We start from the raw sequence: 26,096 nt of genomic DNA, 5'->3' as shown, positions 1-26,096 counted from the left end.
GCTTTGGATATCTTTGGCCCTTGTAGCTTGGAGCTTCTCAAAAATTTTCATATGACCTGCAATTAAATTCTGAAATAGCTTCAACGACATGATCTATAACATGGTACATGTTCTGAATGTCATTAGGATTTGCAAATATCAAGCATATTCGATTTGCAAATGCAGATATTTCTATAATTCTCCCTGCATATATCAAGCATATTCGATTTGCAAATGCATATGCGCTACTTAACTTCAACACCAACTCATCTTTGACCACACAAGTACAAGAATACAAACGCTGGATAAAAATTTTCAAGAAGAAATAAAACACAAAGACATGTAAGGCAACTGTTTTTCCTGCATTGCAATCCTTGCAGTCAATTTAAGTGAAACATGTGTCGCAACCACAATAATAAAGTATGCTCTAAATAAATTAAAAAGCAATTTAAAACCAAATACAATTAAGTTCTCTATCACAGAGCATCTCGGCAAGCAATTCGGCAGGTGATTGCGTCCGACAATGAAGAGATGGTTAATTCTTGGCTCGTTATTTTATAATGCTGAATGTGCAAAGAAAACAACCATCAGCATGACCAAGGGGAGATACTTCTACAAGAATCAAACAAAAGCAAGAAAGTTAAAGATAAGAATATTAATCAGACCTTCTGGATCTGAGCTTCATTTGCTCTTGCTTGCAACTCCCCCAAATCAATCTCCTTCCCGTGTATTATTTTTCCTATTTGTTCCATCTGCTACAAGCATAACCTTCATTAGTGAAATACTTCAACTTCATTTGGATGACGAAAAAAGATGCTTAGCAGAGATCTTAACACTGTACAAGTAATCCTGATGGGAATCAAATAATAAATTGTGTAAATACAAGTTGTTCAAATGGATATAGATGCTGCATTGGAATCCAGAGATGCAGACTAAAGAAGTTTGCCAAGCATTCGACAAAGTAGCCCCCCAACATATAACACAGGATACTTCTAAATTTTGCAAGTCAGGTTTTTTCAGCATGCAAGTTGTTGCAAGGAGGCAATTGACAATTTCATATGTAGCTCCAGTCTCAATACCATAAGATTGTTCTATATAAATATAAAATTCATACTACACAGCATAGAAAGGCATCAGTGTAGGGTCTGGGTTGAGTGTGTGTTTAGCCTCAGCTGATTGACAGCCATTAATATAAATCCATACCACACAGCATAGAAAGGCATCAGGGTAGGTCCAGGTTGAGTCTGTGTTCAGCCTTATTTGATAGCAATATCTTCTTTAACTCTTTTTATGGAAACCAAAATAAAACAGCATATGCAGATATTTGACCTGAAAGAATAGAGTTTAAAATTAGCCCTATACTGCTAGCAGTTTAAAAGCATGTTTCATGGATATTTTTATTCTTTTATGAGTCAGTTCTTCTTTTTGTTTTGTTTTGTTTGTTTGGGGGTGTTTTCGTTTTCTTTTTGGGTAGGTTTTTTTTTTGGTGGGGGTGGGGGGTGGGGGTTGTTTCTTATTTTTTTGTTATTTTCTGTCTTTTTACTTTTTTTTTATAAACCCTAACCCTCATACATGTCGCATTTGGTGATGCATCGGTCGTTTGATTAGGTGTATTACATTAGGCAAGATGAAAGTGATCCATGCACAGTGTTCTTGAATCCACAAATTAGTCATAAAAGTAACTGTCTAGACTAACTACAACCTATATTTCTATGCTTATCATGCTAGAATAGAAAGCACACGTATTAATCTAGGAATTGTTTGGGTTAGGATCTTCTCTGCATAAAAGTTCTCCATACCCTTATGAGCAACAACTTCAGATTCACTAGAATGGAATGTTCAGGCTTGATTCTTGTGGACCCACACCTAACCTAAAAACTCCATCAGGCTAGATTTCTAAAACCAAACCTAATCCCAAATGATCAGGTCAGTTTGATACCTGATGGGATTAGGTTAATGCAGTAAAATTCTGGCCTACTCATGTGAGTGCAATAAGGTCTTGTAGGCTTCATCAATCGCTACTACAAGTGGATAGAATCATAGGATCCTTGCGACCTTCATCAAAATTTCCGAGTTTTGGTAGAGAAGGGAAGGGAAGGTTTCTCTGGGCACCAGGTTTCAGGGTAGAAGTCCCTGCTCCAAATCTTAGCGTTAGCATTTAAAAAATGTCGGTTCACCTGCATTTTTTTGAAGATTTCCAAGCAGGTCAAATTTACGTTTGGCGCCTTTCTATATGGCCCAAAGGTTCATATGGGGTAGTGTGCCGAGTGATAATACCAATTTAGAATTTAGATACATCATCTGCGCACAATCCATCAGCTTAATACTTTGGGTTAAGTGGTTATCTGATAGACTGATAGATATTGTCTAAAACTTTCTTGGAATAAAATAATAAACACCCTTAAATTGATCGTGCAGCTAGTTTACAAAACCAACCAAAGTTTATAACAGAATATTAGAATATAACAAATTGATTTCCCAACAGTATCCACCAGGTGTTCTCTTTAATAGGCAAAGGACTGATTGCACAATGATGAATTGATGTGAAGAAGGAAGGACATTGATGAATCTATTCTAAAAGGCAAAAACCAACATCCAATCCCAAAAATCAGTAGGTAGAGGAACCATTGAAGCAAACATTTAAAAACCCCCTATAAAATTCATTGCTAGGGTAAGAAAATGTTACTAATGCAACCATTGAAGCAGACATTCAAAGATCCCCTATAAAATTCATTGCTAGGGTAAGAAAATGTTACTAATGCTACCTCCTGCGAGCATCGGAACTCCAGGGACATTGGGAATATATAGAATTGTGGTTTTAAACTTTAGTATTAGGGTGCAACTGAACTCATATTCGAATTATGCTGCAGTTTCATGAAAATACCTCATCTTGAGTTGCACAAAAGCGAGCTGCAAGGATATATGTTGTTGTAGCTGAGATTCCACACCTCTTCAAGGATTCTGATATCTAATTAAAAAAAACTCTATATGAGCATTATGCATGTTAATATAAATAATAAGAAAATAAAGTGAAAGTCAGTAATCTACATGTTTAGATCCCGAGAAGTTATAAACAAGCTCTGAGTGCAGAGTACGTGTGGTCAATGATTCCCTTGATTTGGCCATTAGTGCTTTATGTGCTGCAGCAAGAATAGGGAAAATATCTGGTATCTACATAATTTGGAAAAGAAGTCACACATTTATTAGTGAAATGGAAGATGGACGCATAAACAAGGATAAAAGGAAGTAAAGAAGGAATAAGGGGGAAAAACAGATCAATGCACCTTAGCTAAGAATAATGAGAAAAAGTAAATGCCGACAATAGGAAACGGGACTCTACACAAGATCTTTAGAGGAATGCCTACAATATATCTACCCTGTAAACCTAGATGTAACCATTTTGAGAAAGAGGAACTTTAAACACTAAGAATAGAAGGGATTGTACCAGTGATGCATTTAAAAGCGCAACCTCTGGTTCTAGTTTTCCCATCTGCATTGAGTCAAGAAGCTCCCTGAAAAACCAGTTATAATCAGTGAGTAGTTACTGACCTCAGGCCTTAGTCTGAGACAGTTGCCTACCTATAACACAAAGTCCACAAGTAAATGAATCGATACCTTTTCGTGATCTATTAGTATGAAATGTAGAACAGAAACGCAGATGAACATAACACTAGCATATTCCCTGTTCACCAATGTGCACAATTAGGATGTGTTTCGCAACACCTTAAAACTGCACCAGAATCAGTCTTGGCTCAGTTGGAGGTCTTTCCTTGTCTGGCTAAAATTGGTTCTTTGTTGAGCTAGTTTTCTATAGGCCAAAAAAGCTCTTTTAAGCCGGTACTTTATTGAACCACCAACTACCTGGTTTTATTCTAGCCTAGTTCAGCATAAAACTAGGTTAGGACTAATCCTGGCCCAGTTTTTCATTGGTTTCCAAACAGAGCCTAGAGTCAGAAGTTACTCCAAGATAATCATGAGTTCAACTATGTAGCATGAGAACTTCAACATCCAGTGATACACGGAAAATTACCCATTCATATGTGCTGGGTTATTAGAAACTTTAGATATGTTATTTTCGCCTCTTTTTTTTCTTCTTCTAGAGAATAATTATGTGAAAGTATCAAAGTTAAAGAGTTCGTCAAAATAAAAAATAATACGCCTCATATTTGAAAGGCCTCATGCAGCAATGTGAACTTCCTGGACTTATAAAAATTCAAGCCTAACCATCTATATATGATTGTTTCAAGGATAATGTTGACCTATATTCTACCTAATGAATCAAAGCCTAAAAGTCGAGAAACATTGTTGACAGCTTGATCCTTAAGACCTGTGCTTTAATAACAATTTTATTAATGAAGAATATTTTCCTTTGTTCATTGACTACTATGGGTGCCTTGAAACGAAATATACATATGGCAGTGCCTCAGACTATAGCCCTCGGAAATACATCTTAGAAGTTTGTGCTTTTCCATCCTTTCAAGCTTGAGTTATAATCATTATGATTTTATCAATTGTTATTATCTTCTAATAAATGTGACTCTGCAAAAATAAAAGTAGTCAGAGACGCCAGTTCGCCGCAGTGATTTAAGGTCTAAATCCCATGCTTGGCAATCTTCCTATAATCCTGTGTAACATTAAGTGCAAAACCAATATGCATGATTAAATGTAGCATCCAACAGTGTCCTGTCCTGAACGTATTAGTTACTTTAGACTAAGTAGTTCTACAGAACCCACGACAATTAAAGTGATCCTGCACTGTCACCAAAAAGAAGTCCTGGCTCAGGATTAATTTCCACAGAATGCAGCTCATCCATTGGGTTACATTGTAGACCTTAATAGGATATCAAGAGTTAACATGTATAATGTGCTACTCTCAAAATATTGTTGCTTTTGCTTTTCATTAGTTTATTGGTGATAGTGTCATAGTCCACTATTTCATATAATGAGAAAATTAATAAGTTGAATGTACACCCTTTCTACCTTTTGGCAAAGGGCAGCCCGATGCATGAAGCTCCTACTGCGCGCAGGGTCTGAGAAGGGGTCAGGCCACTTCAGGTCTAGTGTATGCAGCCTTGCCCTGCATGCTTAACAAGAGGCTGTTTCCACAGTCCAAATCCGTCACCTCCATCACATGGCGACAACTACTTTAAACAACATGCAAATGCCCCAATTTATCCCCTCAAAATTTATTGATCCCGTTATGTTAATGAATCCTCTAGAAATTTAGAAACTGAATTAAATTAAGCTTCCCTCCCAGTAAGTACTCTGGCATCATTTTAACTCCTAAACTGTTATGTTCTTATCTTACAAGCCGTCGTCGCAAAAGGAATTCGCATGAGGCAGATATAAGTGCTATTATGATAATTTAAATGTCCTTTAAATGGTTTACATGAAACAACGCGACAAAAGTTCTCAAACTTTGCCAAATTACACGCTCCCTTTCTCTCTCAACTGAACACAAAATCATAACTTTTTGAGAAAAAAAAATCAAGAGATACGCGAGAGAGAGAGGGAAGAGAATCAAACTTGCTGTTAGTGACATCAGTGAAAAGGGAAAGGGAGAGAGTGCTTCCGTTGACTTGGTACTCCTTCATTGCTTCTCCTTCGTCTTCTTCTTGCTGAAAATAACACAAATTCATCAAAAAACAAATAAAAAAATAACGGAGAGAAAAATAATAGCATCTCCTAGACTCTGATGAAGTATAACTCGATAATTTCCTAAATATAAAAGAAAATTGAAAAATTAATCGTTTGAAAAACTTGAAAGCTAACTTACAATCAAAATTCGAGGCGATGGGGCTAGGGTTTATTTCGCAGAGATGATAGGGGTTCGAAAGGTTTACTTTCTGGTGAATTTCATAAAATTCCCCAAAACTTTGTCCCGTTGCCGGCAGAACCCTTTGAACTTTGTTTATTTCACTAAGCTCCCTTAAGTTTGCCCACAAAACCTCCAAACTAACGGAAATATCCTCTTAGGGGGTGTTTGGTTCAACTTCTATAAATTATAGGAAAAGAAAAATACCTAAAATATAGATTTTCTTGTATTTTTTAAAAAATTATAGGAAAAGTTTTGAGAAGTCAAAAAGTATCAATTTTCTTGTTTTTTTTACTTTGCTTGTTTGGTTCAAACAAGAAAATGGTCACATTACTTTATAGCAATAACTGGTTTTCCTTTTCTTTTGTTTGGTTACATATGTTAAATTTATAGTAAAGTGTCATCTACCATATTAATCACTTTATAATGGCTAGTTTCACTTTCTCAAATCTTATAAAATCCTTCTATCCTCAACTATCCATGAACACTAAATTTCCACAATTGAAAAACACGAGTAAGAGTGTTAGAGACCGTGGTGACTCGTCAATTTCACCAAATCCAAAGGTATGTATTTTAGTTAAAAAAACTACAAATTCTATTAATATTTTCATAATGACCAGAGTCTAGTTTTTCTTTTTTGTAATCAGCGTGCTCGGAAAATACCACAGAAACCAACATATGAAGAATTATTTTCATACACAGATGAAGATCGAGAGCGTGATGAGATGTGGGATATAATGGAAGAAGCAGAAATAATGCTAATGGCCAATACTTTAAAAGTTAGAGACCAAAATGGGTGGTGGAAGTGTCCCTATCGCAACGATATCCCCTACACAAATTGGAATATGAATGATCTACTAACTCACGCGCACGATATTGGTAACAATGGGTATGTGCCCAACATGGGTAAAGAGGGGATTAGCCAGCATCGCGGACTAGAAGTTTATTTACTTTGGTTAGATCAAAATCAATGATCTAAATAAATCATGTATCAATTTGGCAATTTCATATCGTAATTTGATATTTTCATGTAGAAATTTGGCTTAACTATTGGTCTTTTATCAAAATTGATTGCCTCAACTGCAACGTACAAGTTCACGTAGATTGCGTTCTAATAACATAGTAAAGAATGTCTTATCTTATTATGAACATTGTAAATTAGTTTGTAATCTTATTTAGTTGACCATCATCATTGCCAAAAGCTCAATCTGAGCTCCAAACGGAACCAAAACACCACCAATAGCTCAACAACGAGCATGAATATCATCCAAAAACCCACAATATAGAGCTAAACAAGCTCGAAATCAGCACTATAACAAAAAAACAGCCCCAGTAGCTCGACAACAAGCACGAATATCATCCAAAAACCGCACAATATAGAACTAAACAAGCTCGAAATCTGCACAGTAACAAAAAAGCCCTAGCAGCTCGACAACGAGCATGAATATCATCCAAAAGCCCCACAATATAGAGCTAAACAAGCTCGAAATCTGCATAGTAACAAAAATATAAGTTTGTGTACGTGTTTAGGAATTAGCAACATGACTTGCAATATATAAAGTTTGTAATTAACAAAATATAAGTTTGTGTGGGATTTTAATAATTAGCAACACAAATGCAAAGTATAGGAACATCATGTGATTTAGCAAAATAGAGTCTCGTGTGCACAAAATAACCAAGCCCACATGATCACATGAATCCATCAAGCCAAGGATGTATCCCATCCTTGGGCCGCCGCAAGACTTTCAATAAACCTCTTCTGCGCCTCCTTTGTTTTGATAAAAAACCTCATTGCCTCTTTCTCAGACTCATACAAGTGATATAATACCATGTCGAGGATTACGTCACTATATGTGTCACTATGGTACCTCAAAGTTATAGCTAATTGCTCAGTCTAATGTATGATGTGTTGATTTTGAATTGATTCCGACATTAACTCAACAAAGGTACGTATCAACTCATCATCATTGGCTTTTCGAGCCTTTTTTGCTTGAGAAAGGCCTTGTGTTAGACCTATGCTAGGATTTTGTAGAAGTAGAGTATGGTGTGTTGTTAACATCAGATTGAGGCTCGGAATCACTCTCATGTTGAATGCCTCCATCATCATCATCAAGAGGAATGACATTGTTAACGCCAATCGTATCATAAACTGGCTTAACAAATTCACCCCTAACATGATTATCACCCATGAACTTCTGTAAATGTTTGTAGAAAGGGAGAGACTTGTTTATATGTCCTCTTAGCTTAGAGTTACTATTGTCCTGCAATATGTTAAAAATGTGGCGTGAAATTAATTATAACATTCTCACATTCAATTAAATGTAATTCATTGTTATGATATGAATTAATACCTTAGCCCATGTTTTAAGGGTCTCCTCATCTAGGGTTACCATACAGTTTTCCTCATGCCAACCCGCATCACTTATGTTGGTGCAAGCCTTCATAAGTTCAAATCTGATTTTCTAAGTTTTCATGAGATTAATCACATGAAGGTGGGTGTACTGGGTTTGAATTTCATGTTCATCTTCATAGCTACTATTTTGTAAGTTTCAGCTTTGAAGTTTTTGTCAACCTTCATTCCGGAATCCGCGAGTTCTGCAAGACACGGTATAAGCACCGCATCATGCTCGGGGAGCCACCACATGTTGGAAACCCCTTCAAATTGAGGGTAATAGCTCCTCTTGTTGCGGGGCACTTTCCTCTTATGAGCTAATTTTTTATTGTTTGAAGGGTGATACCTTTTGACTCACATCAACAACATTGATTTGAGGTCCACCAGATTCACCAGTGGTTGGTGACATTTGTTGTGGACCGATGCCTTGAGAAATCAAAGATGGGATATACAATCATTGAGAACTGTTGAACAAGTTAGCATATGACACATGTTGGCTCATTTCGCTATAGTTCCCTTCAAATGGTAGGAATTGTGGGAAAGAATTCGCCGTTGTATTTGGTAGAATGAACGATTGATTTGGGTATGGTGTAAAGTTGATATTAATACCGCCTAAATCATTTGGTGATGCATGTGGTGAAGAGGGCAAGTTGGTCTTTCCTCCTCCTTTGTTAGACATACATATATACAATAATAACAAAGAACCATGAATATATAACACAAGCTAAGATAGTTAATTAAGAATTACATAGTTGCAAGTGAGGAATGATAAATTACATTGTTCATACAAACACAATTACGAAATAGTAGCTTACACAATAAACTATGCGAAAACAATAAAACTACAAGCCAATTTTCGTGGTACCACCATCTTTATGCTTTGTGCAATAATCAACCCACATTGCCCAAGCAAGTTGGTCCCTAAAGTCCTTCCTTTCATTTCTTGCATCACGATCCTCTCTTATTGTCCTAGTTGTGTAGTCAACTAAGTTTGTGTCATCTTCATTTGTCACCTCCTTATTCTCCTCATCAATTTTCAACATGCTCATTCAAAATGTCATCTTGTGGATCTTCAATTGCAATAAAATTATGCAATATAGTACATGCTAAGACGATGTCCACTTGTGTATGGAATGGATAATTAGGCTTTGCCGAAAAAAATTTGAATCGATTTTTCAATGTACCAAAGGTTGATTCAATTTTAGACCGTAAAGAAGAGTGTCTTAAATTGAATAACTCTCTACTATTTTTGGGTGTTCTACCAGTGTATTCCTTTAAATGATAATGTACACCACGGTATTGAGAGATGAAGCTAGGCATGGTAGTGTATCCAGTATCACAAAGGTAATATTAGTCTACATTATAAAAAAAATTCGTGATCAATTCGATCATATTATTTAATTGACTATCTATTAAAAGAGTTGGAAGATTACCATCATATACTCTCAAGCCGTAAGATTGTGGTCTAGGCAACGCGTTTTGCAAAATCCTATAGTCATTTGCCGCACCTTCCCACCCAGCTAGGACATATGTGAAACTTTTATAGCGGCTAAATCATTTTGCGTTACACATTTACGCCCTCTAAAGCGTGCAAGTAGGTTAAAGGGTAACATTGCGCCAATGTGTGTTCCATCTATCATACCAATGCAATCCTATGAAAATAGTACATTGCGATAAATATTAGTTTCTTATATTTATTAAATCAACCAATTCACTAACTATAACAGTTTATTGCTCTCTACCTTGAAGTAAGGAAAATAGTTTGGATTGTTGGCAATCTCCGGTGGAATCTCATTATGTGCTTGCTTCATGTATCGACCGCGAAGACCATTCATAGCATGTAGAACTTTATTGAATTACCTACTAACCGTTTTCACCCGATCTTATGAATTCGATCCTTATTACTCTATTATTTGTTTTATGACCCACTATGCTCATGAACATAGCGAGTTGTTCTTCAACTTGAAGGTGCCTTGCGTCCTTTAAAGAACCATTATTTCACAAAATATCCACAAGTTTGAAAAATGTATTAGGCCTCATTCTAATGTAAGACCGACAACTATCACTATATCCTTCAAAGACACGCTTAAAGTGAGCGCTTCTACAAAAAATATTTCTTATCTTATCCTCTCTTGAAGCATTACAAATTGATTTGCGCCTAGCACGCAATCTCAATAAACAAGCTATTATTGTAACCATGGAAGATATAGACGTATTAGCACATATCTTCTTTATTTGTTCTTCATCTACACCATCCATTTACATTAATTATAAAGAAAATATAGTGTAAAACGTTTATGCAATAATAGAACATAATCATACAAATGGTTGAACTCATGATGGCGATGTTTGCATATAGAATGTTGTAGCTATTACCAAAGAATATTATTTATAACACTATAATAACATAAAAAATAACTATCTAAGGATATATGCTAGAATTATCAAGCATATGAAAGATATTTTGCCAATATTTTCTCATCCAACAATTAATAGACTTTTTTTAGTCTCATTCATGCCATAATAGTAGTAAAATCAACTGCTAAACAAGAACAGAAATCCGACCGCAATAGATCGTAAAAACCAAACCCATGAAACTACCATAATTTTCTTTATAGTCAACTGCTCAAATGATTGATAATTTGAACATGCTAATTAAGCCACAACAGTAACAAAATCGAGAGCTAAGCAAAATCTGATAATCAACTAAAAAATCAAATGAACCAATTGAAAAATAAAATGAATAACGTTGGATAATAAAGGGGGTTTAGGGGTTTATTTTTATACCTCAATAGCTCAGAAGATCAACGACGGAATCACGAATTAGCAGCAAGAACACCGACGAACTAGAGCGAAGCCCTAGGTCTTCAAGCTCGCTAGCGATTGGCGGGAATAATCGAGGATGATAGCTCGAGGTAAATAAAACTTGAGCGGGAGAATGTGTTTGGGGGCGGGAACGAAGGAGGAAGCCCTAGAAATTTTTCGAGTTCTAGCGGCTAAAAATCGACCCAAATTAGCCTCAAGAATGCGAACTAGAGCGAAGCAAACTCATACGAAATTGATCATTTAAAGACATGACAGCTAAAAATAATAATATAATAACACATCAATTTTGGGTAGCAAACACATAATAAAGAAACTTTTAAATTTCAACCAAGCAAAATAAAAAGTGAAGCAAACTCATACGAAATTTAACTCCGGAAAGAAACTTCCATTATAAGCAGAATTTAGTCCATAAATTTCCCAACAAAGAGAAAAAAATTACCTTGTTCCTGAACACCAAAGGACTGAAGCTAGACTTGAATTGATCAGAGAGAGGAGGGCCCAAAAAACTGAGTCCTTGGCACTTGCTTTTCGTCCTCTAGTTCGACCAAGACTTGGGAAATCTTGATCAACTACAAAAATAAGGGGACTTAGGGTAAATTTATCTCTTTGATCAAATTCGACACATCAGTTCATATATCATACAAAATTAGAACACATATGAAGAGAAACATAAAAAGAATTTTACAGAAAAAGATGAAGAAGATGAAGAGGAGATTCTCCTTGAAAATTTCCCTCCAATTTTCACGTTATCTAATTTGTAACAATTATGGTTAAAACTAATAGGTAGAAATACAAATCTTACCATAATACTAGTCGCCATTTATATCCTTGTTCTTTTGGTAGTTGAAAGATTCTATTGCCAAGGATTTTGGTGGAGATTGGATGCCAAGGGATTCAGTGAAGATTGACCTGCTGTTGTTGCAAAGGGTGGCTTTTCAGGGATATTTCCAGAGTTCAGTTCAGATGCTTTCCAAGCTACATATTTATCTGGTTCACCCGATACAATTACTTGGTGTGGTGTTCAACTAACAAAGGATGGTATCGGTATTTGTATTCCTAGCATGTTATTAGATAATTGCACGAGCATCCAAGTCGTTTTCCCTAATGGAACAAGTACTTATTCTGTTGATGGAGTTCCAACATCTGGTTGGTTTTCTGTCGATTATGACTTCCAAAGCTTAGAACAAGTTTCAGGTGAGCCATAATTATAAGCTTAAGATGATGTGCTAGAAATACTGATGAATTAATGAAGTACTAGTCTTGTTATTAGGCCATATGCGTGTGCTCACTAGTTGAAATACTGATGAATTTATTCCTAGCATGTTATTAGGCCATATGCGTGTGCTCACTAGTTGAAATGTGCAAATGCAGGCACCACCCACAAACATGGTCATGCCATGCACTCACATACACCATGAATAAATGCATCTCTACATAAAAAAAGGAAAAAATAAATCATATGGTCATACATATGCACATCCCAATGCACACAGGGACATAAAGATACACATCCAAATGCGCACACGCATTCATGCTTTCCCACAAACATACGCATGCTCGTTGAGCTACATAAATGTGTTTATCCATGTGTACACACATATCAGGGCACGCATAAACACAGTTAGCTTTCAGGAACTTCATGCTCACTTATCAAGGGACTAATTCATTCTGTTATTATGAAGACGTTCAATGCAAAGCCACTTGAAGCAAGGAAAGAAAGTTCATAAAGCAAATCAAATGGTTTCTCTAATTGCATTCTAGATAACTGCACACGCCAAATTACAAATCTTTATTGATATATAATTGATCCAATGATAAAGCATCTACTTGCAACAACAAAGATGCAATCAAGTAACAAGGGATATTAAATTTTACTCCAAAGTTAATATGCTATAGCACCTGATTCAATTACACTGCTCTGTCTGCTCAGGGGCTTTCCAGGTTTAGAACCAACTTCGGTTACATTTCTGAGAAATCTATTCTCCAAAATGCAACAGTCAGGCATAGAACCAACTTTGGTTACATGAATTAACCAAAATAAATCAATTACAATAAGCTGCAATTACCTCAAATTTCCAAACCAAAAAATAGAAGAAAAATTGAAATTGGACAGATAATACAATGAATGCCACACTTTAAAATGAAATCTAACAACAAAATCAAAATTTTTATTGGGTTAGATGAATTAACCAAAATTAACCACAAAATTTCACCTTCATTTCACTGATTCCAGCCGCCCAAACTAAATATGGTGATTAGAACAATGATCTAAATCAAATAGTCCCTAATTGTTTTGACAAATCGAAAAATAGAAAAAACCCTAAAAAGAATTGACAAATTCGACCTAATCAAATCCATGATTAAAAATCTTACCTTAATCTCCCTCACCCATGGATTCTCAGTGAGAGATTCGAGCTTGTTGAGGAGACGAAACCACAAGACGAAGAGGCATGAGAAAGGGAGAGTCGACGAAAGACTGGGAGCTTGCGAGAGTGAGGGGGGGGAGAGAGAGAGAGAACGAAGAAAGGGATTAGGGTTTGCAGAGCTTGGTATTAGGGTTTCAGTAAGATGAGAGAGAGAGAGAGAGAATGAGAGACGAGAGAACGAGAGAGAGAACGAGGACCTGTTTTCACCTGCGCGGGTTTAATGCCCTGTTTGGATGGAGGGTAGAGAGGGGGAGGGGAAGAGAAATGAGGATTTCATCTTGTTCGGGAGTTTTTTTAAGGAGGGTAGAGAGGAGGAAAGGAGGGTAAAATTGCTTGGTTTTCTTTCCCCCCTGATTTGGGCGGTAGAGGAGGGTAAAGGGGTGTAATGACATTTTTACCCCCATCAAAACAAATGAAAGGGCTGATGTGTTATTAGTATAAAGTCATTTATGTAAATTTACATATATTTACTTCCTTTCACTTTCATTCACCTTACTCAACTCCCAAACAACATATTACAATTCTCTTCTCTTCCCTTCCCTTCCCTTCCCGTTATTTACCTTTCCTTCCCTTCCCTTAGGGCCTGTTTGGATTCATAGGGGGTGAAGGGAAGTTAAGGGAAACTGAGTGAAGTGAAGGGAAGAGAAAGGAAGGGAAGGGAAGGGAATTCCCTTCTCCTTGGTTACACCCCAATTTGGGGGGTAACAATTTTTATACTATTAGGGGGTGAACCAAGGTGAATGGAGGTGAATTAACTTCACGTCCTAAGTGTTCCCAAACAAGGTGAATGGAGGTGAATGGTTCCCCTAACTTCCCTTCACCCTCATTCCCCTCAATCCAAACAAGCCCTTAGTAAACTCCCAAACACACCATAAGGCGGGCGCGATGCCCGCCCATTAAGTGCCTGTTTACCCTCTTTTCCATAGATACCCGTTTATTTAGACTCATTTAACTAAACTAGTATGGTGCACGTGCGTTGCACGTGTACTCATTTTCATATATATAGTTGTTTTACTTTTTGAAAATTGCATGTATACATACTTCTTTTACTGTTTGAATGTTTCTATGGCTTGAAAATGATGAAGAGACTTAAAATATACATTTTGGAATATAGTGTAGTCATATTACTTTTCTATATTTGATGAAATAATCGGGAATATGTTGTGATTATACTAAAAATAAAAAAATTATATATTATAACGATATATCAAACAATTAAATAATAAAATTGATGTTATATATGTTGGATATAATTTTATTTACAAATTGTAAATTAATTTTTTTGTTTAAAATTAGCAACTAATCTACTTCTTATTAACTAAAAGAGAACACTCAAAAAGTTTTTATGAACAGTAAATCTGATCTGGACCAATCAGATTGTTCATCTACTTTCCTTTATAACTAAAGGAAAACCATATGGTGAACAGTAACATTTCTCAATATCCACGTATTCTCTCAATTTCCCACGACCGTCTTTTGTGCTCCCAACTCCCCGCTCAATCGTTTTGCAGTTGCCTCAACTTCCCCCACTCAATTTCCCACGACCGTCTTTTATCACGTTGCTCATCAATTTCCTCTTTCGCCTAAATCGAAATCTGAAGGATGGAATTTTTGGAAGCGGGGAGCTAGGGCTTGGAGGTGATCAGTTTGGTAGCGATGATTGGAGGGGATCAGCGCGTGAAGAGGATGATGATGATGATGATGATGATGATGATGATGGAGAGCAGGAGAGATTTATTAGGGACATGGATTCGTCTTCGCCTGAGAGTGGTTTTGGATCGGTAACGTCGAATGAGCGGTTTTGGGAGCGGTTCTCTCTCTCCCTCTTCATCCCACTGTCCCCGCTCCCTCATTTAACCGGAACATCGAAAAAATTTTAGGCGACGAATATCGGAATGATGGATGAAGCCTACTTCGCCAGCCGGAACGAGATCCTCGCCTGGATCAACTCCACTCTCCATCTCAATCTCTCCAAAGTCGAAGAGGTACCAAAATTTTCTCTCGAAATGATTCGGATTCTGAACGATTTGGTAATTTCTTCGTGGAATCGATTGTGATTTCAGGCTGCGTCGGGTGCGGTCCACGGCCAGCTCATGGACGCGGTTCATACGGGGATGGTGCCGATGCACAAGGTGAATTTCGATGCGAAGAACGAGTACAAGATGATCCAGAACTACAAGGTTCTTCAGGATATTTTCAACAAGCTCAAGATTATAAAAGGTTTTGGCTTTTTCTTCTTCTTTCCCCTGTTCTTGAATCGTCATTTCGTTGATTTTGCTATGTTTTGGTGGACTATTTTTGAATTTGGGGTTTTGTCCGATTGCCGGAGCGGTTAACTTTTGTTCGTGATTGTGTTGGATTCGGAAAATTGGAATTGTGGTTATTTCATTTCTTTAATGATTTTGGAAATTTAGGATTTTTTGGGGTGCCTGCAGCTTTTAATTGCCATTGATTCATGGATTTATGGTAATGTTTTGGTGTCATATTGCATAAAGCTATTACATTTCATTATGCCGTCTGAAGTTTCTGATTTTGGTGTTTAGATGATGAACATAATAAACAACAAAAGTTATTAATAACTTGAATGTGGGTAATTAATAAAATAAAGGGAGAAACATACATTACCAATTGATTAATGAGTGATCAATGGCTTCAAAGAAGATTTTGAAGGAACTGAAGGATCTACATAAAGATCCTCCAACATCTTGCAGCGCAGGTCTCTTTTGATTTCTTATTTTTGGTCTTTTTCTCCTTGAAATTATTGTGATGCTTACAATAGTAATTTTTCTATAATTATGATTTGGTCTGATGTCTCATATTGATTCTAGGATTGCCAGAAGTAGATGTATGATTTGTATATGATTTATGTTCAGGATCTTGCTGATGATGCATGCTTGCTAGAGACGGTTCAGTGTCTGAACTCACCTCCTACATATTTCTGCAAGGTAAACACCAAAGGGTCGATACCTGTTAAACATGATTTATGGGAATTTCCAGTAGCACAAAGGGGTTTTAGTATAGTTTTGAAAGTTCAGGGGGTTTCTATGATTCGTAAAGTTTAGGGTGTTTTGTGCAAATTTAATTGTTGGTCTCAGCTACATGAATCCTATTTTTCCATTCAGTTTTGTTTAGTAAGTGCCATCTCATCCACCTGGTTAACCGTTATCACATTTTTCTCGATTGCTTTCAAATTAACAATTTCGGATAGGCCAACCTCTACCTTGGTTATCCATAAATTATAATCTCGCCATTTATTAAATATTACGCTATATGTTAAACTCATCCTTTCGTGTTTCAGATAATAAACCAAGCTTTCAAAGAAGGAGCGCATAAGATCGAAAAGGAAGCCCTGAATCGAGTACTGGTTTCTCGGTCAGAGACCGATATGACAGAAATCAAAGAAGTCCATCATCAGCTTTACGGAGCTAAACTTGAAGATGTTGTGGCTACCAACACACATGGAAACTATAGGGATGCCTTGCTCTCCCTTATCAATGGGAAAGAATGAGAAGATTATCATCATCTCTGTTTATCATTTTATCATCATGTATTTTTTTTTCCCCCTTAATTCAATCTTGTACCTGTTTGTTGTTGGATGTGGCATTTTGTATGAGAATAAACTTAAAAAGGCTTGTATGTTTATACTGTGGTCTTTAAAGAATTTGTTTTGAGGTGATTGTTCGAACAGTGTAAATGCTAATAAAATAGTTTTAGGAGTGTATTTGTAATTAATCCCCCCAAGAGCGGGCGCATTTTCAGAAGCAAACCCGATAACCCGCACCCGAACTCGCGACCAACCAATAACATTCGAGTATTCGATGGAGTCCGTACACACAACCTGACCTCATCTCTACGTGTCTCCTTGGGCCAAAAAAAAAAGATAAGAAAAAATTACGCACAAAAATAATTTGTAAGGATGCCGTGCTTAGCACGGGATGAATACTAGTTTACCTTTAATTTTAAAACTCCAGATACTTGGAATAATTGATGGAAAGTCAATTGGTCAAAATTAACATATGGTGTTAAGAATTAAAGAATATGGTACAAACGTAAATGTCAAAATAAAATTATTTAGTTATTTGAGCTCGGAAAATTAAAGAATAAATTAATATTTACTTCATTTGACATTAAAAAATAATTTTACTCAATGCCTAATAAGCTCGAAATTACATTAACAAACTTTTATAAATTGCACGTGCATTATAGAACTTCTACAAATTGAAGTTCGATCCTCCAAAATAGATAAAATTTCTCTTAAGTGAAAAACTAAAACTCCTCTCAGGTTATCTAGAGGAAGCTTGAAAAGCAACCGATTCTAATTGCTCCTCAATGATAACACTTGCTTCGGGATTAGAAATAAATATTTCAATCACTATTTTTCAAAAGAATACAAAATAAATCCAATAACTCAAGAATTACCATGATTTGAGAATCTCCAAAGAGGAGAATTTCAAAAGTTTTGATTGGATTAATGTCATTTAAGTGGGTTTGATGGAGTTATAAAACCATAAGTTAATTTAATTTAATTTAACATGCAATAATGGAAATGTAACTCTTGTGTCTAACAACGGTTATGGTATTCACTGTGAATGAAAATTCTAATGAATACTATGACTTTCCTTCTTAATGGACTAAAAAATTGAGCCGGTGCTAGTGCTGTATTATAATAATAGTAAAGGAGGTTATGTGATGGGAACGCTTTGAGGTTTTAGTTGGATGTCATTAAATAGATATAATGGTATAATTAAAAGGCTATCTCTTCATGTACGCTATGTAATTAAGCATGAAGTATTATGTATATGATTTCATGTATGCATGTATGAGGGTGTATTTATTACATTTAGTTTTATTTAATTGAGGGTTATGAAAGGGATTTGAAGGAGAATGATTTATGATGTATCATGTATGTATGTGTTATGTATATGCATGCATGTGTTTTATGTATGCATATATACATTTTAGAGGGTATTTTCGGAAGAAATGTTTTAACATACCAACACACTTTTATAATAGTATTAGATGTGTAGGGCCGGTAGGCTTTGAACGGGCCAAATAATCGACGAGCCAGGTGTGTAAATAGGCATAGGCACATCTTGTCTTCCCTACAATAAATATAGCTTATACCTAATCACTCTTGCATTTTCGTAATGGATATTTATATTATACATGAGGAGATTTCCTCACATGAGAATGATGTGACTCAATCTTAATAAAATCTATTCCTTTATACAAATAGGAGGATCACAGATTCACTGTTCATGCTACAGCAAATGCTACAGTAGCATTTACTGTAGCATTATTACTGTAGCTAATAATTAATTAAAAATATTGCTGTAGTACACGGGTATACTGTAACATCTAAAAGGTACTGTAGCAGAGAGGGATACTGTAGCACTTCCAAAAATCCAAATCATGCATATTAAAAAATGAGATTACTGTAGCCAAAAAAAAAAAAACACTGTGCTTTGCACGGACCGCAAACTAGTGAATAAATGAAGAAAGAAACCTCTTTGTTACACATTGGTTGAGACTTAGACTACATCATTGTGTATGAGGAAAATTCGTGATATAACACGCTATACGACACCTTTTAGCATGTAGTAATGGATATAGTTTCCCACATTAATTTTCTGAGTAAACTCCACAAAAACCTTGACATTCGGGGTTTCCCACCAAAACCCCTGTACTATTTTTCCCAACAAAACCTCTTGAATTAGGTATCTCCCATAACCCTCAATGAGCTTTCAAATATTGTCAATATAGCTCTCTACCCGTAAAAGACAAATAAGTAAAATGTTTACGAGAGAAAAATATCCAATTCAGTCACAACGAAACCTCTCCGACCAATTGGTTCATTTGCATTTTGGTAAAGTAAACTTTACATCTTTTTAACATCGACACCCTAAATTGTTTCTTGATCCTTTGTTACCCTAAAGTTTATAGTTTTTTAACTTTTGACGACCCAAACTCTTCTTCCTAAAACGTTAACACCAGATGTTTATACTTTTTTTTAACTTTGATGCTCAAACCTTTGTTTTTCACACAATAATATTACCCCAAAATGAAAACCGAGTTAAACTTTCATGTATCAAAGTAAAAAAATGTAAATTTTGAAAATACCAAAGTAAGCAAGGTGCAGATTTTAGGGCACTAAAATGCAAATGACCCTTTTCTTTTAGGGTCTGTTTGTTTGCCTAAAAAAAGTGGGAAATCAAAGAAATGGAAAACTATTTCTCAGAAGAATTGTTTTGTGAGTGTTTGATTTGCTAAAAAAAGAAGGAAATCAAAGAAATGGAGATGAGATGAGATGAGTTGTCATCTTATTATAGGATGATGTGAGTGATTTTTTAAGAAAACTTGTTTTGATGTTGTTTGGTTGGCGAAAAAAAATAAGAAAATGAATTATAAGAAACCTATTTCTTGTAATAGGTTGTTTTTTTGTTTGGTTCATTCTTAAAATAAGAAAATAGATGAGATGAGATGAATTGTCATTATATTATTGGATGATGTGATCCACACTTAAGAAAATTGTTTTCCTAGCTTTTTGGAAAGAAATTGGTGGAAATGAAATGTTAATGAGATGAGATGAGTCGTCACAATCTTATTGGATGATGTGAGTGATTTGAAATGATGAGATGAGATGAGTTGAGTGATGTTGTGGATGAAAATAATATTTTATTAGATGTGGTGGATGAGTTGTTGGATGAAAATAATATTTTATTAGATATGGTGGATAAGTTGTTAGATAAAAATAATATTTTATTAGATATTGTGGATGTGTTTTAGGGATGAAAATGAATGAAATTGTACTTTTTGAGTTTTCTTGGTTTTCATTTCTATTTCTTATTTTTTACGGATTACGGTAAGGGCCCGTTTGGTTGGTTTCCTAAAAATCAAGAAAAGGAAATCGGTACAAGGAAATCAATAAAATAATATTTTTACCCATTTCCATCCCTAAAACTCACCCACAACATCTAATAAAATATTATTTTTATCTTCCAACTCATCTCATTTCATCTCCTTTCTTACATTTAAAAATAAACCAAACACAAGAAATGTGTCACATCATCCAACTCATCACAACTCATCTTATCCCATTTTTAAAAATCACACACATCATCCAATAATATTGTGACAACTCATCTCATCTCATTAAACATTCATTTCCATCCATTTCCTCAAAAAAAAACAAGAAATTGGTTTCCTTAAGTACGTGTCACATCATCCAATAATATACCTCCAACTCATCTCATCTCATCTATTTTCCTATTTTTAAAAACGAACCAAACACAAACAACCTCAAAACATCATCCAATAATATACCTCCAATTCATTTCCTTATTTTTTAACCAACCAAACAACCTCAAAACAAATTTTTTTTAAAATCACTCACATCATCCAATAATAAGTTGACAACTCATCTCATCTTATCTCCTATTCTACAATTTCTCTTTTTTAAACCAACCAAACAACCTCAAAACAAATATTAGGGGCTGTTTGTTTGGTTTCCTAAAAACCAAGAAAACCAAGAAATGGAAATGGAAAACATGAAAATCTCAAAAAATACTATTTCCTCCATTTCCATCCCTAAAACTCACCCACAACATCCAATAAAATATTATTTTTATCCTCCAACTCATCTCATTTCATCTCCTTTCTTACCACATCACCCAATAATACAATGACAACTCATCTCATCTCATTTCATTTCTTATTTTTAAGAATGAACCAAACAAAAGAAAACAACAAAACTACAGGAAATAAGTTTCTTATAATTTATTTCCTTATTTTTTTCGCCAACCAAACAACATCAAAACTAGTTTTCTTAAAAAATCACTCACATCATCCAATAATAATTTGACAACTAACATTATTTCATCTCCATTTTTTTGATTTCCTTCTTTTTTTAGCCAACCAAACACTCCCAAACCAATTCTTCATTTTAATAGTTTTCCATTTCTTTGATTTCCCTCTTTTTTTAGTAAAACAAACAGCCCCTTATAGGAAATAGGTTTCCTATTCTTTGATTTCCCAAAAAAAATGGCCAAACGAACAGCCCCTAAGTGAATGAATTTGCAATAGGACAAATTTTCAAAACCAACCTATTTCCTCTTTTAATTGCAAAAAAAGACCCGTTTGGGTTTTATTAGAGAAACGACCTGCTTTCAGCACTGATCGCTGAAACCAGGTCGTTTTTCTCATAAAAAAAACTTACGAAACTACAACGGGAGTTAAACTCCCGTGAAGTTTATACGTTTTTTAAACTTCCGCGAGTTCAACTCCGTGTAAATTTAAAATCTCGCCAATCAATTAAACTCCACGGGAGTTCAACTCCGTGTGAGTTGCGGGTAAACTCCAAGCGAGTTAACTCGCTGGGAAATCTGGCCTGCATCTCACGGGAGTTTGTAAGGGTGAATATTTTGATTTCTCCGAAAACAGAGAGTGTTTGTTTGCCTATTAATAAGAAGCTTATTACAAACTAACGAATCAAACATTACAACAGAAGCCAGCAGGAAAGCCCTCTTTCGTTTTGTTGGTGGGACTTTTAGGTGGCTATAGACGCTCGATCGATGCTCGTGTCGAGTTTGCTTCCCTTGGGACCGCTTCGATCGAGGTTGCTTGGAGAACTTCAGTACGCAGTAGAAGCTCAGGGCAATAGAGTTCGCGTTCCGTTTTTAGTTCGCCGTGCGCATCTTGAAGCTCGGACTAAACAGTGATGCTGGCAATGCAAAGGCTTATCAGAGAGGCTTGCGTCTCAATTCTTTACTCTAAGTTTGGGCGACCTCTCTTCCAGTGTGCTGGAAGGGGTTTTTTAATGGAAGAAGGAACAGCTTGACTCCTCCTTGAATTGTTGGGATATGACCACATCCTCTCAAGAGCACGTCTTCGCTGTTCCTCGAATACCAATGAATGGTCATTCGCATGATTGTGCTTTATGTCCTGTCACCTAGGATGCGAAGGCCCATTATCGTAATATTGAGGCAACGAAACGACTGCTCGTCGAGTGGATTTGACCAGCAATTAATGAACCGCATTATGAGTTCGAGCCAATCGATTGAGTGCCTGTCCAGATCACCCCGTACTGTGCGTGATCGCCGCGCGGCGCTGCTTTGAGCCACGATGCTTTCTCCTAGTTTCCGGTCAGGAGAGGCCAGCGAAGTAGCGTGCCACAGTACTCGATGTGGGTCCTAGCCATACTTGCCGAGTGCCGGCCGGATCCAGCTCTCGGCCTCAGACAGCCGATGGTGAGTCGCATTTATGGAATGCTCAGGTTGACTCGACGCCTGTCCAGTCCTTCGCGCTGATGCGCACGTGCGAGCGGCCGTTTTGACCATCCTGGGGTACTGTGCTCTCTCTCCTTCGCGCTCGGAGAGAGATGGGAAGGCCCATAAAACAATCTTCAGCACGTGGGGTAGCGCGATACCCAGCTGTACTGCGGTCTTGGGGGTTTTGCCGGCGCATTCGACTCCTGCGACTCGGGCAGGACGAGTTGAGTTGAAGCGTGAACTTCCGCCATCCTGATCGATCTTTAACTCGTGGCTGGCGAGCCCGACCGTAAGGCCCAACCCAGAATCAAGCGTTCCGATGTCTATGCGATTTAGGCCGTGCCAGAGAACCGAGCGTGCCGAGCTCTTCTCGGGCAGGTGAAATTTCCTGTAAGCTATAGCCAGGTATTTTTTTTTCTACCGTCTACAAGACCCCTTCAAAGTTTTCAGACCTAAACCGGCTCGCGTGTGGTCTGGAATACTTTGAATGAAGAAATTTTCGGCGGAATATGCGCACTTGATTTCTTTTAGGATTTTTATCAAATCCTCAGCTATCAACGGGTTTGATGTGCCTTTACCGATCACCGTTTGAATCGGGCTAGCCATACTATTCCCCTCAGTATGATGAGTTGTCGAACAGTTTCTCTTAGGCTTAATGCTAAGATTTCTGCTCTAACCCTTAGCCGTCTGAGGCGTGGGTTTTAACCGTTTAAGCGAGTCATTCTATTGGCTTCGTTTATAATTTTACCTTTAGTGGCGAGCGAGTCGTCCAGGCGAAATTAGTCTTCGGGAGCCAAGTTTCACGCAACTCGCGGAGTCATGCCAAGTATTTGCAGGCGAAACCCTTCCTTTTCGAGGCGGGCCCAGATCTGACGGGAGATGAGCCACGTGTCTGTTGATAGGGCTTTGTGCTTTCCAGCTAAGGCGGCGCGGTCTCATCGGGTCGAGGCGATCGTGATTCGACAACCCGATTTTCGCGTGTTTCGCCCCGCAACGCATCGTGACCGTGGTTTTCGAACTCAACCGTCGGATGTAACCGCCAACCTCGGTTCCTTCGCTATACCGAGGGTGATCTGGGCCGTCGGATTCGATCGTGGCCACGTCTTCTGTCCGTTAGGGTTTTCGCCTTCCGAGGGCAATCGTGGCCACGTGGATAACTACGCCCTCCTAAATCAGCCATTTTCCTCCATTGGGAGTTACCGTGCTCTCCAATCTGGAAAGGAACCTCCAAGGAAAGAATTCCCGCTTCACCCTACAATGGCTCCGAAATCTAAGAGGTGCAAGGTGAGGGGTGCAGGCCCCGGACGTTATTCCGACCGACTCTCCGCCGGCATGCCTGCCGGTGCTCTGGAGTCGCGCCCAGGTACGTTGAAGGGTTCGTTTGGACGAACTTTTGTAAGCCTTAGGTGTCGGATTTTAGGGAGATGAGTGTTGCTCATTTCCCCGATTTGGGGCAAAGTTTGCCCTATTTTGCCTTTAGAGGATGAGTACTGCAGGCGAATCCTTCAGTGGGAAGGAGGCGAACTTCCCTTTTCGCAAGGCGAGTTCGGCCCTTTCCCATTAGAGGGGAGTATAGTCTGTATGGATAGATCTTGTTCGAAATGGGTTCCCCCTTTCGATAGGCGATTTCGCCCTCCTCTGTTTGATGGGCGATTTTGCCTCTACAGCAGATTTTGTCTCAATTGACTTTTCATTTCTTGTTGCAGCGACCTTTTCTGATGAGGCTTTCCCGGAGGGTGTGGCCATTGGCCATGCCGGGGCTACGAGTTATACGGCGCCTTCTCGATTTCCTTCTCTGGCTCCAGTGCCCGTATTCACCGCTGATAAGCCGCATGGTCTGGTACAGAGAGTCACGGATGGTCATCACTTGACATTACGCGAGTTGACGACCAACGCGGCGTTGACAGATGAGGACAGGGCAGAGCTGCCGAAGCCTCAATTTTTGTTCGGCGACGCTATGGCCGACCCTTCCGCCCTGTTGCTCAAAGAGAGCTGGTGGTTCCGCACGGTAGAGGGGGTTCATTATTACCTCCCCAGCATGTCGAGAGGGTTTTCGATCGTCGAGCTGCGGTCCCTCGCCATTCCTCGGACGATGCACTGGGATTTGACCCCTTCTCAGGACGGGGTCACTTGTGGCGTCTTTACGGGCTCTACTGCTGGGTATGGAGTGGAGAGTTCGTGCAAGCGCGTGACGGGCCTGCGCCCTGGCTTAATGTCCGCTGAACCGCCCGTGGGGGAGTCGACAGCGGTGGCGGAGACCTTCCGTGTCACGTTTCTTTCGACGTCGGTGGGGAGCTTTCCCCCGAAGGACTTTAGAGCCCCGGGGTGGGTTTACTCTGCACCTGGCAGTGACACGTGGTGGTCCAAGATCACCGACTATGTTCTGGCCGAAAACGCTGACCTCAAGGACACAGAGCTGTATGTGGCCATCGAGGCCACTCGACATGGCCTGCGGATCAACGCTTCTCAATTCCATAGCATTCTGGAATTGTATTGTGCGGAAAGCGGCACATTTTTCACCCCCAATGGTGAGCTTGGTATCACCCCTCACGAGATGTACGACGTGTCAGGGTTGCCCCTGGGAGATTTTCCTTACGAGGAGTACGTCCCCGATCAAGATGAGATCGATCAGCTGTCGAGTCATTCTCCTTTGGCGGTTGAAACTCTGTGGGAGTTACTCTGTCACTACCACATATGCCTCAGTACCTTGGGGGCCTCGGATTATAAGGGGAAGAAGAAGAAGACCCCGGGGATCAGCCATAAGAATTGGGCTGATTATCTGTTCCCGGGGAACGATGTCAAGGGGAAGCCCGCTCTCCCGTTAGGCGCGTGCGACCAGCCCGAAGTGGAGGCGAGGACAGCTAAAGAAGGAAGCACCATGACTCTTGACCGCGACGAGGGCGGGTTTACGTCTGGTACGGTCTTCCACTCGTTCCATCATCAGGCGAAGTTCCTCATCTCGGGGAAGGCGCTGCTCGCGGGGTACCTCATGCTATGGCTGAAGAGGTGTGTAATCCCCACTCATTCCTTTGAGGCTCTTCCTGTGGAGGTCGTGTACCCGGCAGTTTGCCTAGCCCACGGGAAGTCCTACTCCCTGGTATCGGCGACGATAGCGTGCGTTCACCGGGGACTCCGTACTCTGACGTCCCAATTCTGCCGTGTGTCGGTCCTTGATGAGGGGGGAGGAGTAGTTATCAAAACTCCCAATCCTAGGGTGGGGCTCCCGTACACCTACTTGATGGCGTGGTTCGTATACCACTGCGAATGTTTGATGAGCGCCCCGGCGGCGCCTCAGGGCGATAAGTTTGTCCCCTTCGTCCAGCGCTTGGAGAGGTGCTCTTGGAAATGTAAGGACATCCCTGATGCAAGGAAGACGCTCTCCCACTTCGGGC

General features: G+C 38.4%; 2 protein-coding genes across 4 annotated transcripts; one reads left to right on the top strand and one right to left on the bottom strand.

Annotated features, from left to right (window-relative positions):
- Positions 1-228: 228 nt before the first annotated feature.
- On the bottom strand, positions 229-13,678 carry LOC109827826 (EKC/KEOPS complex subunit TPRKB). 3 transcript variants are annotated; one of them, XM_020394846.1, is made up of 9 exons: positions 13,386-13,672; positions 12,912-12,988; positions 11,452-11,581; positions 5,506-5,597; positions 3,425-3,491; positions 3,028-3,150; positions 2,864-2,947; positions 645-731; positions 229-542 (listed from the first exon to the last, which is right to left on the bottom strand). In XM_020394846.1, the coding sequence occupies exons 4-9, from the start codon at positions 5,571-5,573 to the stop codon at positions 456-458; spliced, it is 516 nt and encodes a 171-aa protein (XP_020250435.1). In that variant the 5' UTR covers positions 5,574-5,597; positions 11,452-11,581; positions 12,912-12,988; positions 13,386-13,672; the 3' UTR covers positions 229-455. The 3 variants fall into 3 exon arrangements, with proteins under 3 accessions (XP_020250435.1, XP_020250433.1, XP_020250434.1); XM_020394844.1 differs by having other exon boundaries at positions 265-542; positions 645-734; positions 13,386-13,678; XM_020394845.1 differs by lacking the exon at positions 12,912-12,988 and having other exon boundaries at positions 265-542; positions 645-734; positions 13,386-13,678.
- A 1,922-nt stretch (positions 13,679-15,600) lies between these two features.
- LOC109827829 (annexin A1-like) lies at positions 15,601-17,115 on the top strand. Its single transcript, XM_020394851.1, has 3 exons — positions 15,601-15,618; positions 16,312-16,383; positions 16,737-17,115. Exons 1-3 carry the CDS (start codon positions 15,601-15,603, stop codon positions 16,944-16,946), a joined length of 300 nt encoding a protein of 99 aa, XP_020250440.1. The 3' UTR covers positions 16,947-17,115.
- Positions 17,116-26,096: the final 8,981 nt, after the last annotated feature.

This window comes from Asparagus officinalis, unplaced genomic scaffold (assembly GCF_001876935.1).
Source record: "Asparagus officinalis unplaced genomic scaffold, Aspof.V1 AsparagusV1_Un470, whole genome shotgun sequence".
NCBI lineage: Eukaryota > Viridiplantae > Streptophyta > Magnoliopsida > Asparagales > Asparagaceae > Asparagus > Asparagus officinalis.
This window is presented reverse-complemented; position numbering and strand designations above follow the sequence as displayed.

Bases quoted from the DNA above. Each gene is read 5' to 3' on its own strand.
- LOC109827826 (XM_020394844.1), bottom strand. From the start codon at position 5,573: ATGAAGGAGTACCAAGTCAACGGAAGCACTCTCTCCCTTTCCCTTTTC. The intron at 3,492-5,505 runs GTTTGATTCTCT...CTGGTTTTTCAG, and splicing joins ACTGATGTCACTAACAGCAA to GGAGCTTCTTGACTCAATGC. The intron at 543-644 runs GTCTGATTAATA...TTGCACATTCAG, and splicing joins ATGAAGCTCAGATCCAGAAG to CATTATAAAATAACGAGCCA.
- LOC109827829 (XM_020394851.1), top strand. The intron at 16,384-16,736 runs GTAAACACCAAA...TTCGTGTTTCAG, and splicing joins CTCCTACATATTTCTGCAAG to ATAATAAACCAAGCTTTCAA.